This window comes from Dipodomys ordii, unplaced genomic scaffold (assembly GCF_000151885.1).
Source record: "Dipodomys ordii isolate 6190 unplaced genomic scaffold, Dord_2.0 Scaffold12, whole genome shotgun sequence".
In the NCBI taxonomy this organism is placed as follows: domain Eukaryota; kingdom Metazoa; phylum Chordata; class Mammalia; order Rodentia; family Heteromyidae; genus Dipodomys; species Dipodomys ordii.
In genome coordinates this window covers 16,754,052-16,772,346 of record NW_012267228.1, presented here as the reverse complement: position 1 = coordinate 16,772,346, position 18,295 = coordinate 16,754,052, and the positions used below count along the sequence as shown (strand labels likewise).

Below are 18,295 nucleotides of genomic sequence, written 5' to 3'. Positions count from 1 at the left end.
CCTCAGCTCTTCAGCTCAAGGCTAGTGCTCTACCACTTGAGCTACAGTGCCACTTCTGGTTTTCTGGTGGTTTATTGGAGATAAGAGTTTCAAGGACTTTCCTGCCCGGGCTGGCTTTGAACCGAGATCCTCAGATCTCAGCCTCCTGAGTAGCTAGGATTACAGGCATGAGCCTATACAGTGTACAGGCCCAGAGTTCAAACCCCACAACTGACCAAAAAAAAAAAAAAAAGAAAGGAATCCTGCCATAAAAGGGACAGCGCTGTGGGGTCTGGGAATTGGCATGGGATGCTATAGGCTCTGTGGGTATAGACCAGTTCACCTACCGGCCTGCAGATTGCTTACCTGTATGGTTCTCTAGGCACCCCTTCCTGCTTTCTCATATGTTATCTTCTGGGTTTCCCCAGCTCTCCTTTAAGAGCCCCCATGGAGCATAGACTCATAACATGGGTCCCCATGAGAACGGAACTTTTTTTTGGGGGGGAGCCTCCGGTCATGGGGGCCTGAACTCTGGGCCTGGGCGCTGTCCCTCAGCTCTTCACCTCAAGGCTAGCGCTCTACCACTTGAGCCACAGTGCCACTTCTGGCTTTTTATGTGGTGCTGAGGAATCGAACCCAGGGCCTCATGCATGCAAGGCAAGCGCTCTACCACTGAGCCACCTTCCCAGCCGAGAACAGAACTTTTGAGGAGCCTTGTTCTGTAGGAGGGCAGAGAATGAAAAAATGGGTCAGGGGCTGGAGTGGATTTTGCAGTCAGAGAGTTGGTTTGGTTTGGTTTTGATTTGAGACAGGAAAAACAGCATGGCATTTGAAATGATGGAAACGATCGTGTAGAGAAGGGGGGAAACGGGTGTGGTGGTATACACCCATAGTCGCAGCCCTCCAGAGGATGAGGCTGGAGGATGTAATGTTTGAGGCTAGCCTGAGCTACATTTGAGAAAGGGGAGAAAAAACAGATACCACACTAGGTGATGAGTGAGGAAAAGTAGAAAAGGAATATCTCTCTGTCTGTCTGTCTGTCTGTCTGTCTGTCTGTCTGTCTGTTTCTCGCTCTCTCTCTCGGAGGTACTGGAGTTTGAACTCAGGGCCTCATGTTTGCTGGGCAGGTGCCCAACCACTTGAGCAATATTCCCAGCCCTTTATTTCTTTAGTTATTTTCCAGGTAAGGTCTTACACTTTTTCCTTCTGTTTTCCCTATCCTGGTCTGGCCTGAACCTCAATTCTCCTACATATGCACCTGTGTAGCTGGGATAAAATGCCTGTAACCACCATGATCATTTATTGATTGAGATGGGCTTTTGGTAACTTTTACCTGGGTTGGGCTTGAAACACAAACCTCCAGATCTCTGCCTCCTGGGTAACTGGGCCACCATGCCTAGCCCAAGAGAAATATTCTTAAATAGGCAAGAGAGGACAAGTGAAAAGAGTGAGCTTCCCCAGGACCATAGAACCTTTAGCAAGCTGTGTGACGTGGGGGCACAGTTGTACCTGTTCTCTTCACATTGCTTCTATTTACTTAGAGAGTCAGGGGGAAAGATGGTGGAGGTCTGAATAGCCACAGGAAGGTAGAAGAGTTGTGGTTGTAGAAAGGAAACTTGGCCATGGAGGGCTGACCTTAATCAGCAAGGGAAGGGTTAAGTGTGACCATAGGAGGAAAGAGGTGGAAGAGATAGATTTGGTGTTCTATAAATATTTGCTAAATGATGAGACGGGGAACCATAATTACTGAAGCTGATCAGAGTAAGACCTGAGAGGCCAGGCCATTTGTATGGATATGAAAATTATCAGAAATCCTCACAGGAAGAATACTAAGAGAAGTACAGCTCTTGAGGAGTTAGTAGAGAGATAGGGAGATAAGGATGGAGAATCAGCAGTCTTGAGATTCTGATGCTGAAAGGGCAGAGAGGAAAAGAAACATCTGGAAATGTCCATGATGGTCAAGAAAAACATCTATAGTACCAGCTGACCCAGTAACATAGGAGGTGTGAAGAAAAGATCAGCCATTGACTTTGGCTGGAATTAAGATAAGTATGTATCTGTTGAGAAAGCTATCAATACCAGAGGCAAACAAGCTTTCTCTTGAAAAGGCCAGATAGTAAATGTTTTCAGCTTTATGGGCCATTGTATTTCTATTACAAGGGCTCCATTCTGCACTTGTAACTCAAAAGCAGCCATAGGCAATATGTAAATGACTAGATATAGCCACATTCCAATAAAACTTTACAAAGTAAGTTGCAGGTCAAATTAGGCCTGCAAGAAGTATGTGTGGGAATCTGCTCTTCACTACTACTGAAAAATGACTAGCTTTTTGGAACCTCAAAGTAAAAAATTAGTTTATTTCAATGAAAAATAAAAAAAGGTACACCTATGTAAGGAGTTAAATTTGAAATACTTATTGCAAGCAGACTCGCCAGGTATAGTTATGAAGTTGTTGACTGCACAACTCTACTAACACTATTCACCAGGGTTCCAATGGTAGTGATTACCTTAGAAGCTATGCAGGATACAATGTGGTTGGGCATATGATACTCTTGTTGTAAGAATAACAACCGTAAGGACTTAAGTAGTTGAGGTGAGATTCCAGTCTGAGAGGATTTTTTTTGTCAGTCCTGGGGCTTGAACTCAGGGCTTAGGCGCTGTCCCTGAGCTTCTTTTGCTTAAGACTAGCACTCTACCACTTAAGTCACAGTGCCACTTCTGGCTTTTTGTGTTTATGTGGTACTGAGGAATTGAACTCAGGACTTCATGCATGCTAGGCAAGCCACTCTACCACTAAGCTACCTTCCCAGATCTCTGAAAGGATCTTGTAGAAAAACTGCTTTGAACACACACAAAATAAACCAACACCAAAAACAGTAACAAAAATACTTACTAAGGGTGACTCTGATCAAGATGCACCAGACATGTAAATAGACAAGTTAAATTGTAACCATTTGAACATTAGCAAATTTAAAACCAAACAAACACAAAACACTTATTAGCCAGGTGCTGGTTGTTCTTGCCTGTAATCCTAGCTACTGAGGAGGCTGAGATCTGAGGGTGGTATCTTGAAGTCAGCCAGGGAGGAAAGTCTGTGAGACTCTTATCTAAAATTAACCAGTAAAAAGGCAGACTTAGAGCTGTAACTTAAGTGGCAAAGCATTAGCCTTAAGTGAAAAGCTAAGCAACAGCTCCTAGTCCTGAGTTCAAGCCCCACTACTAGCATAAAATAACAACTACAAAAAACCACGAAAACCCAACAACTTATTGTGACTATTGTTTGTATGGCCATTGAGGACTGAACCCAGGGCTTCACGCTTGGAAGGCACGTGCTCAACCACTTGAATTATGTCTCCAGCCCACAATAGCCACTTTTACAGAGCATCTACTCTGCAACATATACAATGCTGTAAGATAAACGTGACCTCACACAACCCTCCCAGCAACCTTGGAAGATAGTTTCCCCTTTTTACTTTGAGCTAAGCCCGTTTCCTAATGTATTCCAGCTAGTAAATACTTATCTACATTGAAGTTTACCTGATTCTGTCTATTCCGCTCTCAAATTGGCCGCAAGGTTCTCTAAGGATGACCTACTAAAACATGTATTAAGAAATTTTCTCCTGGAAACCTAATTAAAAATAATTACATACCTTAAAAGACATTAAGAATCCAGCAGACACGCCAACAAAGAAGACAGCTTTTATTATATCAATGTCTTTATGGGTTTGGATTCTGTTCAGAATGGCCCAGAAGGAAACTGCTGGCAACATGCAAAATCCATCAACCCATAATTAACATATGACAATTATTCTAATTGCTGCTAACAACATTTCTATGTTTTTAATTGTAGAGCAATTTGCCAATGGGATCGTTAATTGGCAATTCGTATTTTAAATATGTCAGGGACAATGAGTCCGTATTTCCTCCAAGACAACGGAAGGCATTAATTGAAATTTTAAAAGCCATTTTTCTTTTCTTTTCTTTTTTCTTTTATTCCTCTGACCCCAGGATCCTCTTTCGATGGTTCTGACTACAGTTCTTTCTGATTCAAATGTATTTTCTTGGAGTAACTCAATCTCTCTCTAGCAGTTTAATATGTTTTCCTAACAATTTACATAGACCAGACGCTTGGTTCTAGCTGGACACCCTGAACAGGCCCCCTGTTGACTTCAAAGAGAAAATAAGGGGGTGCAGGGAAAACCAGGAATGTGGTTCTTGGTTCAAAAAACCTCCACACACCATAAAACCTCCTGGTGTCTTCCTGTGTGTGAAGGGCCAATTAACACACGTGAGGGAAGCCTTTGTATGAAACCACCCTGGCAGCTCAGGAACTTGCTGGAAAGAACAGCAGCAAATATGAAAGTAAGTTTAGCAGACTCAGTTCCCATACAGACCCCCCATTTGTTCACGGGGAGTGAGAAAAGTAAAAATTGCTTCAACAGCCAGTAATGCCATAAAGATAGCCATATTCTTTCTCTCTCTCTCTCTCTGCTCATCAGTCTGTCCCTCTCTTTCTCCGACATGCATTTATAATCCATCATGGGTCAAACACTGAACTAAACATCAGAGATGTTAAAAAGTAATTTATTTTTATTTATTATTTAAAAAACATAATCACTGGGCTGGGAAGGTGGCTCAGTGGTAGAATGTTTGCCTCACATGCATGAGGCCCTGGGTTTGATTCCTCAGCATCACATAAGCAGGAAAAAAAAAGAGCTGGAAGTGTCACTGTGGCTCAAGTGGTAGAGTGCTGGCCTTGAGCTGAAGAGCTGAGGGACAGTGCCCAGGCCCAGAGTTCAGGCCCACGACTGGACCCCCCACCCCCACCCCACCCCACCTTGAATCTGGAGCTGAGATGTCCTGGCATGCTCCTCTGGGTGCTGGCCATCTCCTGGGGGCTCCCACCTAGGTTTAAGTCTGGCCACATAGTCCTGTCTATGTGGATACCAGTGGAGGGGGTTGGAAAGTCAAAGAGCCCTGCACCCAAACCATGACCTTGACCTCCAATTTATGAAATTGTACTAGGCTGTGAAACTCGTCCTGTTTGCCTGACTGCTCCCCACAGGCAGGGGAAATCAAAGAAAACAAACACTTTGACAGTCAATACAGGTTCCAGCCTGGCACTTTCTTCAGTTGGGGCATACTCTATCCAAAAGCATCTCTTTCATGGAGTACAAAGGAGCTAAACCTTGACTCCCGGGACCTGGCCAGTCCTGGATCCTAAATATGGAGACTGAACACCTGAACAGAATCTCTCTTTCACCAGGCAATTCAAATGTGCAGCTCTGGCTAAGAAACACTGCTTTAGGTTAGACTCTGTCCTTCTACCAACCCTTGAGGAAAGTGGTGGTGGGGAGGAGGGGGGAATGGGGAAAGGTGTGGGGGGTGGGGAAATGTAGATTCCCCCCTCCTAGCTGGAATCATTCAGTCTAGACCAGAGTTTGCAAATTGGAGGCCCACCCACAGGCTAGATCCGGCCAGCAGATGTGTTTTGTTTGGCCCACATGGGGTTTAAAAAAAAAAGGAATTACTTGCCAACATTCGTTAATGGGAATATATTGCACACACACAAAAATCTGGAGATCTGGCTTCTTTTGGAAAACAGGAATATCTAGCCACTCTTGGTCTGCATTCTTGTGTGGTAACAATTGGCTGGAGAATTGCCACTAGCCATGTAGATTGTAGATGCAGCCAGTGTACTCTGGCTTACCACTATCCCTACCACGCCCTACGTGCCTCAAACCTAATGTGCCTCAGTCTCCAACCTTCCTGGCCCTCTTAGCTCTGACCAATGAGGGAGAGAGAGAAGTAGAAAACAAAAGACACAAACTCTATGATTGACCTTTCCAGCAATCAGAAGCTTGGAGTTCAATGTCTGGTACTATAGGAAAGTATTTTTTAATATACAATGTAAGTGGTTATTATACTGCTTAGGGAATGATGACAACATTGGTTGTGACATATGTGTTTGGTACAGATATGATTTTCATCTGAACCTGGTGGTGGAATAGGCTGTGATAGATTCCAGCACTAGGGAGGCTGAGACAGGAGGACTGAAAGTTCAAGGCTAGCCTGTGTATATAGTAAGACCCAGTAGAGAAAGAAAGGAAGCAAACAAGGAAGGAAGGAAGAAAGGAAGGAAGGAAGGAAGGAAAAAGAAGAAAAGAAGGGGAAAGAGAGAAAGAAAAAAGAAAAAGAACAAGGAAGATAATTGATTTTTAACAGATAACTTAATCTGCACAGGCTCTAGTATATCACAAGATAGTTTGTAATACAATTTGGGGTGGGTTTGAGTCTGCTCTACTTGGCTCTACCTCAGGCTTGGGCTTGTTTGCAAAGGAAAAAAAAAACAACCCTCCCATCTCTACTAGCTACCCACTCAGTGATACACAGCTACTGATAACCAATGCTTAGGGCAAGGTCACATTGCCCGGGCAGATGGTCTCACACCTGTCTTCCTGGGGCAGTATTTCTCAACTGTGTGGCTCACTCACCTCTAGGCTAATTCCTATGCCCCGCCCTGAAGTGCTATATCTGGATCTCCCGGGGTAGGGCTGAGTCTTCAGACTCCGGGAGTAGTTTGACTAAGAATTAACAATAGCAGCTGCTAACCACAACTTTACGTGTGTTATCTCATAGAATCTGCACAGAAAGGCTAGAGAGGATGAGGAGGAGACCATTTCACAAAAGTGGAAAATGCACTACTGAGAAGTTAAGTAACTTGCCTGAGGTCACCCAGCCCATGAGAAGCAGAGCTGAGATTTGGATCCCATTCTAGTTGTCCAACCACGGCTGTGAGATTTCATGGACGCAGATGTTTAAGGAGGGGTGTGTGTGGAATTTTGTCTATTACAATAATAAAGTAGAGGCCTAACTGTCTGTTCCTTGTGTGAAAGCATATTATCCATACCATGAGGCACCATATGAATAAATGACAAGAAGTGCCCCATGTCCTGTGAGGTGTGGTTACTCTGGGCTCTCATATCGTTCACTTATGACTGCTGTCTCTCTGTTGTTCTCTGGGTCACTGTGCTGGGACCTAGTTGATCTCTTTGTCGTAATGCCCTCCCCTCAGATCTGGAGTCAGCACCCCTCTTTCCTCTCCCCCTTTTCCTCCCCTGCCCTCTCCCCCCTCTTTCCCTTGCCTCCTCTATCCTCCCCCTCCTTCCCTTCTTTTTTCTTTTTCCTTTTTTGTTTGTTGTGGGGCTTGAACTCAGGTCCCAGAGCTCTTTTGCTCAAGGCTAGCATTCTACCACCTTGGAGTGGTTAATTGGAGATAAGTGTCTCCTGGACCTTCCTGCCCAGTTGGCTTTGAATGCAATCCTCAGATCTCAGCCTCCAAAGTAGCTAGGCATAAGCCACCAGTGCCTGGATTGTTTGCTCTTTCTCTCTCCCTCCTCCACCTCTCCTCTCCCTTCTTCTTTTGGAGACAGAGTCATGTTATATAACTCAAGCTGGTCTTGAACTTGCAATCCTCCTGCTTCAGACTCCCAAGTGCTGCAGTTACAGATATGCACCATCATACCCACAAAGAATCAGGAATTTAAAATTTTTAAGTGCTATTATCACTGGAAAAATAGAAAGTAAGCTATGAAGACTGAGTACATACTCAGAGGTAGCCAATGAAGTCTGCTCTGTTTTCTGTGTTTTACAATGAGGCTGCCAAGGATCAGAGATATAAAAGAAACTGCTGGTAATGAAGTGTGTGTGTGTTGGGGGGGGCAGTGGGGAGGGTCCAGATGGGAGCTGCCTAAAGTCCACATATCTCAGCATTAACCTTCTGGCAATGCCCTCAGGCTGACTAATCCACAGGCACAAGGTTGAAAAAGTCTTTTCTCAGAATAACTGAAAGAACCCTTCAACCTCCCCTTCCCACTGCCTTACCCATGAGAGCTGTGACTGAAGCATGAGAGATCTATTCCTCGGTGCCCCATCTTTTATGAACTATTCAACATGACTTGGATAAGAGGGAGCAGGGACAGGAAAGTCTAGGGAATTGATATGATCATGAGAGAGGGCTTCCAAAGGATTCCCTCACCAAGGCTTGCAGTTCAGGGCTCTTGCGCCTCTGACTGCAGAGCAGCGGAGGGTGGACAGTGGAGACAGGCTTTTCTCTGCTCTTTGGTTTCAGGCCACCATCAGTAGATGGTTCTCCTCTTCTTGGACACACAAGCTTTGCCTCCACATTAGCCACGTTTCCACCACTGTTTTGGACAGCTGGGGATAATTAACTTATAAAGAGAAAAGGTTTACTTTGGCCTGCATTTTGGGAGACTCCAGTTCATGATCACTTCTGGCTTGTGTTGAGGTAGCACATGATGTGGGGGTCCATGATGGAGCAAAAACTGCTCCCTTCATCAGTGGGGAGTGCTGAACAAAAAGTACCCAATGGGCTGAGGTCCCACAATCTCTTTTCTAGGCAATGGCCTGAAGACCTCTTGCATTCCTATAATCCCAGCTATTCTGGAGACATAGGTAGGAGGATTGTGGCTAGAGGCCAGCCAGACAAAAGGTTAGCAAGACCCTATCTAGGAAACAACATTAGTAACAACAATAACAAAACCAAAAGCAAAAGGACTTGCGGGCATGGCTCTAATATTAGAGCATAATTGCAAGATTCTGAGTTCAATCCTCAATACCACCCAAAAAGATCATTAAACAATAAAAATCATAATGTAATTTTTATAGCATTCTGTATGGGCCATACATGAGCATTGTTTACTTAATCCACCTTTCACTAACCACTGGGGTTAGATCTGATCAGTTCTGGTGCGGAGATGAGAAGACAGAAAGCTGGAGATAATGAAAATATTCTCTATTAAGCCAGGATTGAGTCTCCAAGGGCTTTCTCACAAGTCCATGCTTTTCTTATTTGTCATGTTATCTTCTAAGAACTTCTTATAAAACTGTAATTGCCAATTAGTATGATTATTACCTCAAGATGACTATTAAGTGTATTCTTTCACATCTCTGAAAGACCTTTTCAATCTCTTTTCACAAAAAGAAAACTAGTTTGTGGTGTTTTTTTTTAATGATATAGTTATGGATAAAATTGGAAAGGATTTAATTTAAAGTTAATTATAATAATATAGATGACAAGGTTTTTAATTTCTAAAAGCTGATGCTATGTAACTCCAGAGCAGAGAAATGATTGAAGCCAATTTCATGCCAAGCCCTTTATCATTTATTATAGATTTGGATTTTGATTAACTCAGCAAAAGATACTATTAAGCAGCACTGAAAATAGATATGAAATGGGCTTATGGGCAACAAACCCACGAGCTAGAGTCTGACAGAGTGCAGGTACTTTATGGGAATCCAATTAGAAAGATTGACTCAATACAACTCCAAATTGATTACCCATAATTCCTGTCATAAGTACTATAGGAGTCCAGCTCACAGTCTACATTTTACTACCCAAGTTATCTATATTACACATGAGAATCTTTAAAATCTCTCCACTGACCTAAAATAGATAATATAGAATTCTATCCCTCCCCATAGTTTTTTTTTTTACTCTATAGAATGTATAGTTACGTATGGTTGCCTTTGGCAAAAACAATTTATCCAACATATCTGATTATTAATACTACAAAAAAAACGACTGAACATCTATTCTGTCCAGCATCATGGAAGCTACTAAATGACCCACATCCCGGAAAAAAGAGCAGATGTGCATCTAGTAGATAGAAAATGTATTGTGGCATTTAAAAAGATGACCTGTAACCTGGGCACCTGTGGCTCACATCTGTAATCCTAGTTACTCAAGAGCCTGAGATCTGAGGATTGCTGATTGGAGGCAGCCTGGGCAGAAAAGTCCGTGAGATGCTGATCTCCAATAAACTATGCAAGAAAAGCTGGAAGTGGCAATGTGTTGAGTGCTAACCTTGAGCACAAAGAGGTTCAGGGACAGTGCCTAAGCCCTGAGTTCAAGCCACAAAAATGGGGAGGGGGGAATGTGACCTCTAATTCTTTTTGATACCCTTCCTGTGGAAGGACAGTGGTCTATTCTTCCTTCTCTAGAATCTGGCATGTGCCTGCTTTAGGCAATAAGCAAGGCTGAAATAATGCCTCATCTGTCCAGGCCCAGCCTCAACTTCGAAGGGACCCAGTAACCTGCATGTGAGTCTGTTGGAACCCTGAAATGCTATGTAAAAAAATCCTACTAACCCTGTTCTCTGCCTTTCCCTACCCTACCACAGGATGCCATGCTGGGAGGAAGCACAATCATGAGTAAGAGAATAGCTGTGGCTCCTGAGGTCACAAAACAACGTTGAGCCCGCCTTGCTGTGAGCTGATAAAAGTTTTGACGCAGAGCATGAGAAGGTATAATCATAATAGTAGTTTTAGATAACTGAGTTTAGTACCATTTGCTCAGAATGTGCTTAAATTAGAACAGAGGAAGGAACAGAGGAATATCTTGAGAAATCAAGAGGAAAAATTGTTTCCAGGCTTGCTAGGGGTAGGAGAGAAAAAGGGTAAATTGTCAAGGTAGTGGAGACATTTGTGTTAAGTCTGTGGAACTTTAAGATTTAGAAACTCAGAGATGAAGAGAAAAAGTAATTCTAGCAGAAGAAATAATATGGACAAAGGTCCAGGGTTAAAAACATGTGTGGTGCATGTGAGGAAGATTGAGTAGTTATTTTAGCTAAAGACATTGTGCAGCTACTCACAATGTGAATAAGAGGAAAACTGGATCCAATACCACATCTGTGAAGGCACTGGACATCAGTGTGAGGATGGAATGAGAAAGTGATTGGAAAGATCAACTATGAAGGCCTAATTTACTGAGTTCAGATGCAGGGGTTGGAAACTTTATATATGTATACATCATCATATTTTCTGAAGTCCCAGAATTAGATTATAACACATGAGAATAAATATCTTTCAGGTCATAACTATCATCAGTGAATCATTACTATTAGTGTTGAATCACTAATAATAACAGGAATGGTGAACTAGCTGTTGGGATGCTATTCTTGTTACTGACATTGACCTAGAAGGGGAAGAGAGGCCTGAATGAGTTAGGGTAAATAATCACTTGTGAGAAAGTTGAAAGAAGGTAAAACAAAAAACAAACAAACAAAAGTTTTATTTTCTAAACCTTAAAAAAAGACAGCCCCACTCCCACCCCCACCCCACATTCCCAATGAAACTAAAAAAAAAAAAACAATTATATGGTGATATATTATTATCTAACTTGATCTTACCTTTGTGGAGGAAGCCAGGCAGAGACCCATTCCCCCAGTAATTCTTAATGAACTTCCTGTTGATAAGAAAAAAGAAGATACTGATCAATACCTCCATAGGCATGCCTGTATTGTAATCTACATAGTGACCCTGGAGTTGTTTCCAGTTGGAGCATTGATGCCAGGAAGAGAGCTCTAAATCTGGACATCTCAATATTTTCAAGGCAGTTCGATTCAAGTTAGGCATTCTGATACAAAGCACAAGAATTTCTATAAAAAGAGATGACATTGTGTTGAGGGAAAAGGAGCCAGAATCTGGGGGCAGGGCCGAGTGTGTGACTGCTGTCCTGAGCTCTGGGGATCAAAGGTCACTGTGTACAAATCCTAGTTCTGTCACTTACTCTGAGTGCAGTCCCACACTAGTGACTTCACTTCTGTCTCTGGCAGCTGTAACTGTAAAGCAGGGACTCACAGTGCTTTCCTTGTCCTGGCAGATTCACCGCGTGCCCAGGGAGCAGTAAGGACCCTGAGTGAGCTTTCATTCTTAAAATGAGACCCCTGATATCTTGAGAAACATCCAGGCACATAGCCTAGACTGCTTTCTTGTCATGCAGCCCATTAGTGAATTTCCTTCCCTGTTTTGTAAGATATTGGGACATTTATGTCCAAAAAATTTAGGCCCCATATTGATATTCTTTATTACTTTTTTTTTGGACTCTTCTATAGTTTAGCTTTTATGTCATTTCCTTCTATCAGTCTGGATCTTTGGGATATATGGAGTGTGCGTGTTTGTGTGTGTGTGTGTGTGTGTCTGTCTGTCTGTCTTGGGACTTGAGCTCAGGGCCTCGGCCACTGTCCCTTAGCATTTTTGTTCAAGGCTGGCACTTCCACTGCTGGTTTTTTGTTTTTGTTTTTATTTGTTGTTGTTGTTGCTGCTGCTGCAAAAGAAAATGGGGATAAAAGTCTCATGGATTTTTCTGCCCCAGCTGGCTTTGAACTGCCATCCTCAGATTTCAGCCTCCTGAGTAGTTGGGATTACAGGCGCGAGACTCCAGTGCTACCGTTCCATTTGTAAGGATACTTCTCCTCTCCTCCTTTTCTGTATTTGTCCTGTGTGATGGAATTTTGATGTCAATTCCTTCATGCCTTTGCATGAGACACCGATGGATATTATAGTTCTTCCTGCTGTACTGTAAATACGTGTGGAGGGAATACTAAGAAACATTTTGGGGAAACTCTGTTCTGTCGCCTATGGGACTCATCATTTAACCGACTGCCCCAAGACATACATTTGCTCTTTATTCTAGAAGTCCTTAGGAAATTCCAGTCCCTCCCCCATCCCCATCCCAGCAAAACCTGAGGTGTGATTATTCTGGTGTGACATCTTCCTAGGGCTCCTAGATCAAACATGAAAGAAGGGCCTCTGGTTTTCTACTTTGGAAGCACTGCTTTTCAAAGATCTGGAAACAGATGGCCCAGAGAGATGAGAATTCATGACAGGTAAAAATTGGGCCTTTTCTCAGGCAGAGCCTGTGACTCTGGGAAGAGTTTCAATTCACTACCACCCCAAGGGCCATACATCATTCTGCAGCAGCTCAAGCAGATGGGATTTGGTAGCTTGTTTCGTAGTGGGCTTGGAATTGGCTTCAATGGAGGTAGAAAAGGGAGGAAGAACCAACCAGCCTTCTACTAACAAACCCCACCTTATCTCTGCTAATTATTATGGGTCTCTTTTTTATGAGAGACTAGTGACAGAGAACGCTGATTAAATACTGATTAACGGTTAACCGAGCCTACAAGATAAGGTAGGGCCTTCCTAGGCATCGGTGGGTGGAATCTAAGGAGTTAAGGGAATTGGCCAGCGGGCTCACTCCTCCTCTCTACTGCCCCAAGCTAGGGAGATTCTAGCTACATCCTAAATAATTATTAAGGATAGCGTAAGGTCCATTCCTGGACGGCGAACAGACCTCACCCAGTACCTGCGTTACCTAGGCAACTGGGACACATGGAAGAGGTCACATCCGCATCCGCTGCGGTCACATCTTAACCTGAGGTGGCCACACCTTTCTCCCACCTGATCCCGCTTCCCTTTACCTGGACACACCCTTCCCCGCCCCCCTACCCTATATAAGGCCTAATCTGGGGCTAGACGGACTCTTTTGCCAGCCGCGTGGAGTGCCAACCTTGCCTGGTCCCAGCAGGTCTACTGAATAAATCTGCCCCTTACCTGAATACCACGTGCGTGGTGCAGTTCTTACTCGGCTGCCTCTTTTTAAAAACCTAACAGATAGCCTTGGTAAGTACAATAGCCAAGAGATTGCCATTGATTGAAGGAAGATTTGGTTTGTGTTGGGCTAGCCAGCTTCATTATCATTATTAGCATCTTACAAAAGGACTACTTGTGGTTGAGACACTAAACAGCTTGGCTATAATTGGGAAAGGAGGAACTCAAACAGGGTTTGACCCTACAAGTGGACTCATGAATATAACAGGCAGAGTGCACATCCCTGCTCTGAAACTCTGAAATGCTCCAAAACCTCAAACTTACTGAGGATCAACATTGGAACTCCACATGGGCCACTTTACCTGTTTCCAAGTGATGGGTAACAGTCTACTTGCAGACATGGGGCGTGATAAAGGGTTAGTGCCCTTACTCCATAGTTACCCAATTTAATGGTGATTAAACTACATGAATAGACATTTCACCAAAGAAAATGTACCAATGTTCATATATGCAAAAGATATTAGTATATTACAAATATGTGAGTTTAACCCACAATGAGATTAAAAAACAAAGACATAGAGAATCCCACATACTGCTAGTAGAAATGACAAATGCTCAGTTACTTTAGAAAATAGACCCAGGTGTGGGCAGGGTGGCACATGCCTGAAATCTCAGCAACTCAGGGCCTGGGTGTTGTCCCTGAGTTCTTTTGCTCAAGGCTAGTGCTCTATCACTTTGAGCTATAGAGCCACTTTGAGTTTTCTGGTGATTAAACGTAGATAAGAGTCTTACAGACTTTTCTGCCCAGGCTGGCTTTGAACCCTTATCCTCAGATCTCAGACTCCTAAGAAGCTAGGATTACAGGCATGAGCCACCAGTGCCCATCTGTTTGTAATGTTTTATAGGCTGCTGTTTTAGACTTAAACATATTTTTACCTCAAAGACATTTTTGTTTTAAAAAATGAAATAGTTGGGTGTGGTAGGCAGTTCATGGTTTATTTTATTTATTTATCTTTTGTCGGTCGTGGGGCTTGAACTCTGGGCCTGAGTGCTGTCCCTCAGCTCTTCAGCTCAAGGCAAGCGCTCTACCACTTGAGCTACAGCGCCACTTCCGGTTTTCTGGTGGTTTATTGGAGATAGGAGTCTCACGGTCTTTCCTGCCCGGGCTGGCTTTGGACCGCGATCCTCAGATCTCAGCCTCCTGAGTAGCTAGGATTACAGGCATGAGCCACCAGTGCCCAGCCAGTTCATGGTTTATAATCCCAACACTTGCAAGGCAAAGTCAGGGGGCTCTGGAGTTTAAGTCCAAGCCTGAGCTACATGAAATAGCTAAAGGAAAGCATTTGTTGTTATTGCAACTTCTGTTAGTCAGTTTAGTGTGTGTGTGTTTCTGTTAAGTATTTGGTTTTGGCTTTTTGTAGTTCTGGGGACTGAACCTTGAGCATGCTGGGCACATGCTCTACCACTTGAGCCATACCTCCCAGTCCTTCTTAATTTGTTATTTAGTACAAGCCAACATTCATATTCAAAGCTGCGGATAATTAAATTTAAAATCCAGCTTTATTTAATCAAATCTGATTTGAAATGTTGATGGTTGGTCATTTCAGTTCTGTTGTGCTTTTCCAATCTACTGTTTTTTCTTAAAAAATGTTAGAATAGAAATGACAAATATTACTTTTTTTGCGTACTTTAATGTACATCTCAACCAAAAATGTACATATACTTACAGGCTTTTGAGTTTGTGAATGTCCCTTCTGTTTCTTTTCCACCTTATTTTTGTTATATAGGGCAAGTGATGGTGGTTAATTTTATAGTTGGGTCCAAAGCTTTCATAACATTGCAATGGGATCCAAAGGCATTAGACGAATGGTCATCGTGTAGAAATCATGCACTTGAGCTGCACATAAGAAATGAAGCCTCCTCGTGTTGTGTTGCTGTCCTTTGGGAAGTGGGTGGATGCATTTCTGGCTCTGTGGGGTTTGGTTGCAAAATATTAGCTGGAACTTGGTTTTATTGTTTAGACCATGAATATAAAAAAAGCATACTAGGAAGTCAAAGGAGACAAACTGGGTGAACACAGATGTCAGGCAGCTCACTCCCTTTGTAAAGGGGTTGCTAATGGGGTGTGCCCAGGGTCTTAGCACTGAAGCAAGTGAGAGGACAGATTGTCCCTCCTTCCTCCCTTTGCATGCCACAGTGGGAGCTGTGGGCCAGGAGCAGCCCCTCAGCCATGTCTGTCCTCAGCTCTGAGTCAGGAAATGGTGACCCACACCGAGGGGCGTGGTTAAAGTTCCTTCCTGCATGGCCAGGTGTGTTCAGGTATGCAGGCCAGGGTACTAGTGCTGTTCCTCTGTCTGGAATACTGGCTCCCAGATCTCTCTGGCTCCTTCTTTGCACCTTCCAGAGTCACCTTTCTGACCAGCTCACCCGTAATGGCTCCCTCCTATCCCTCTCTGATCCTAATTTGTCTCTACTCCATTGTTTTTGTTGTTGTTGTTGTTTGTTTGTTTGTTTTCATGGAGAGTCTGGAACCTAGGATGGTTTGTATGCTAGTTAAGTGCTCTACCACTGAGCTATATCCTCAGATCATACGTTTACATATTACACCCTGCAATTACATATTTGTGTCTAATTGCTCATTCTTTGTTTTTTTTTTCCCCTCAAAATGCACTTTCCTTGTGGATGTACTTAGTTTTTTTTCCCATTTGACCTTCAGTAACTGCACAGGATTAAGAGGATATGTAAACAAACTCAGCCTGGTGCTGGGAAGATCAAAGAATAGGTGTGAAACTGAATTGAGTCTGTGTGAAGTTCAGAAAAACAGGTGGATGAAGGAGAAAGCTAGGAGGAGACCTTTTGTGTCCATATCTCGGGGTTCATTTCACTTAGCAAGTTCAAACCTTCAGATAAGTTTTTACATAAAATATTTAGAGTAAGATAAGATCAGTAGCTATCAAATCAAATCCAACATTATGTTATTATGATAATCATTTATAATCACCAAATACAGATTATTCTGTTTTATTTCAGAGACAGCTTATATCAGGAAATTATAACAGGATACTCAAGTAATTCAATTAAAAAATAGCATTTAGTAAATGTGGAAAATGCTCCTCTAATGTTATCAAATTCATAGCTGATGAAAAACTTTTTTGTGAGTGCCAATGCTGAGGATTGAAGGAACTCAAGCCTGTGTTCTTGCTCAGTTTTTTCACTCACAGCTGGTGCTTTACCATTTGAGCCAGGTCCTCTGTTTCTGCTCATTTTGCTGATTAATTGGACATAAGAGTCTCTCATGGGTCTGTCTTCCCAATATCCTCAGATCTCAGCCTCCTGAGTAGCTAGGATAACAGATGTGAGCCACTGGTACTCAGTTTCTGATGACAAACTTCTGGAAAAAAAAGTCTTTTTCCTCAACGTACAAAGACTATAATCTCATGTCAGCAGTAAACCATGTTTCACATGGAAACATCCCCAGTACCATTAGAATTAAGGTTTTCCTGGATGATCAAGCCAATAAGATATGAAATAAAACTATGAGAAATATTACTGGAAAAATAAGAGAACATTCTTAAAGTATTTTAAAAAAGTGAAATTGCTTTCATATGATACAAATAAAAATCAGTGCCTTTCATATGATACAAATAAAAATCAGTGCCTTTTCATATGTCAAAAAATAACCATCTAGGGCTGGGAAGGTGGCTCAGTGGTAGAGCGCTTGCCTTGCATGCTCGAGGCCCTGAGTTCGATTCCTCAGCACCACATAAGCAAAAAGAAAAAAGTGGAAGTGGTGCTGTGGCTCAGATGGTAGAGCGCTAGCCTTGAGCTGAAGAGCTGAGGGACAGCGCCCAGGCCCAGAGTTCAGGCCCCACGACCGGACCCAAAAAAAAAAAAAAAGGGGCTGGGAAGATGGCTCAGTGGTAGAGTGCTTGCCTTGCATGCCTGAGGCCCTGGGTTCGATTCCTCAGCACCACATAAGCAAAAAGAAAAAAGCCGGAAGTGGCACTATGGCTCAAGTGGTAGAGCACTAGCCTTGAGCTGAAGAGCTGAGGGACAGTGCCCAGGCCCAGAGTTCAAAAAAAAAAAAACACCAAAAAATAACCATCTAAAAAGATGCAATCAATAAAACAGATTTAATTCCAAATACAAGTTATGGCAACAAATAGCCAGGCACTGATGGTGCATGTCTATAATCCTAGCTACTTAAGACATTGAGATCAGAGGATGACAGTTTGAAGCTAGCCCGAGAAGAAAAGTCTAAGAGACTCCATCTCCAAAATGAGTAGTGAAAAGTTGGGCTAAAGGCATGTCTCAAGTAGTAGAGCTCCAGCCATAATCAAGTAAGCCACAACAAGAGTTTGAGGCCCTGATTTCAAGTCCTGGTACTACCCAATCCCCCCCCCCACCAAAAAAAACAAACAAACAAAGGAATGTCAAAAGTGAGGACTTCAATCTGTGTTCTGGAGTATCAAAATTCAGTGTATAACAGACATAACTGTGGATGAAAGAGAAGTCTGAAATGTATATTGCAGAGTACCCTTACGGGGAGTAATATCATCAATAGTAATAGTAATAGTAGTAGTAATGATAATAATAAATATTCTGTAACATGGAAGTGGAATTGTTTTGCAAGTTGTAGCATGCTAACCTTGAGCACAAAAATCTCAGGAGTAGTGCCTAGACCCTGAGTTCAAGTCCCAAGATCGCTACCTCCCCCCAAAAAAATCTGTAACACTTTTCAGTTTATAAAGCTTGCTCGCCTATTTCTGAGATGACCCACATGACATTTCATCACTGAGGTCTTCTCTAAATGGTACCCACTTAAAAAGACATGACACTTGACTGTTGTGTCCTGCGCTACATATGTCTGATGCTACTAACAACCACCTGTCTTTACTCTTCA

The 18,295-nt window shown here is 42.8% G+C and overlaps 1 protein-coding gene across 1 annotated transcript in view; it reads right to left on the bottom strand.

The window, feature by feature from the left end:
* The window catches only part of Lrig1 (leucine-rich repeats and immunoglobulin-like domains 1), a 129,555-nt gene extending 114,289 nt beyond the window's left edge, over positions 1-15,266 (bottom strand). Inside the window, exons 1-3 of the mRNA XM_013010367.1 lie at positions 15,229-15,266; positions 11,190-11,245; positions 8,018-8,196 (exon numbers count right to left, since the gene is read on the bottom strand). Of these exons, the coding sequence (XP_012865821.1) occupies positions 8,018-8,196; positions 11,190-11,245; positions 15,229-15,266 (273 nt within the window). The remainder of the gene's footprint in view (positions 1-8,017; positions 8,197-11,189; positions 11,246-15,228) is intronic.
* Between the last annotated feature and the right edge of the window lie 3,029 nt (positions 15,267-18,295).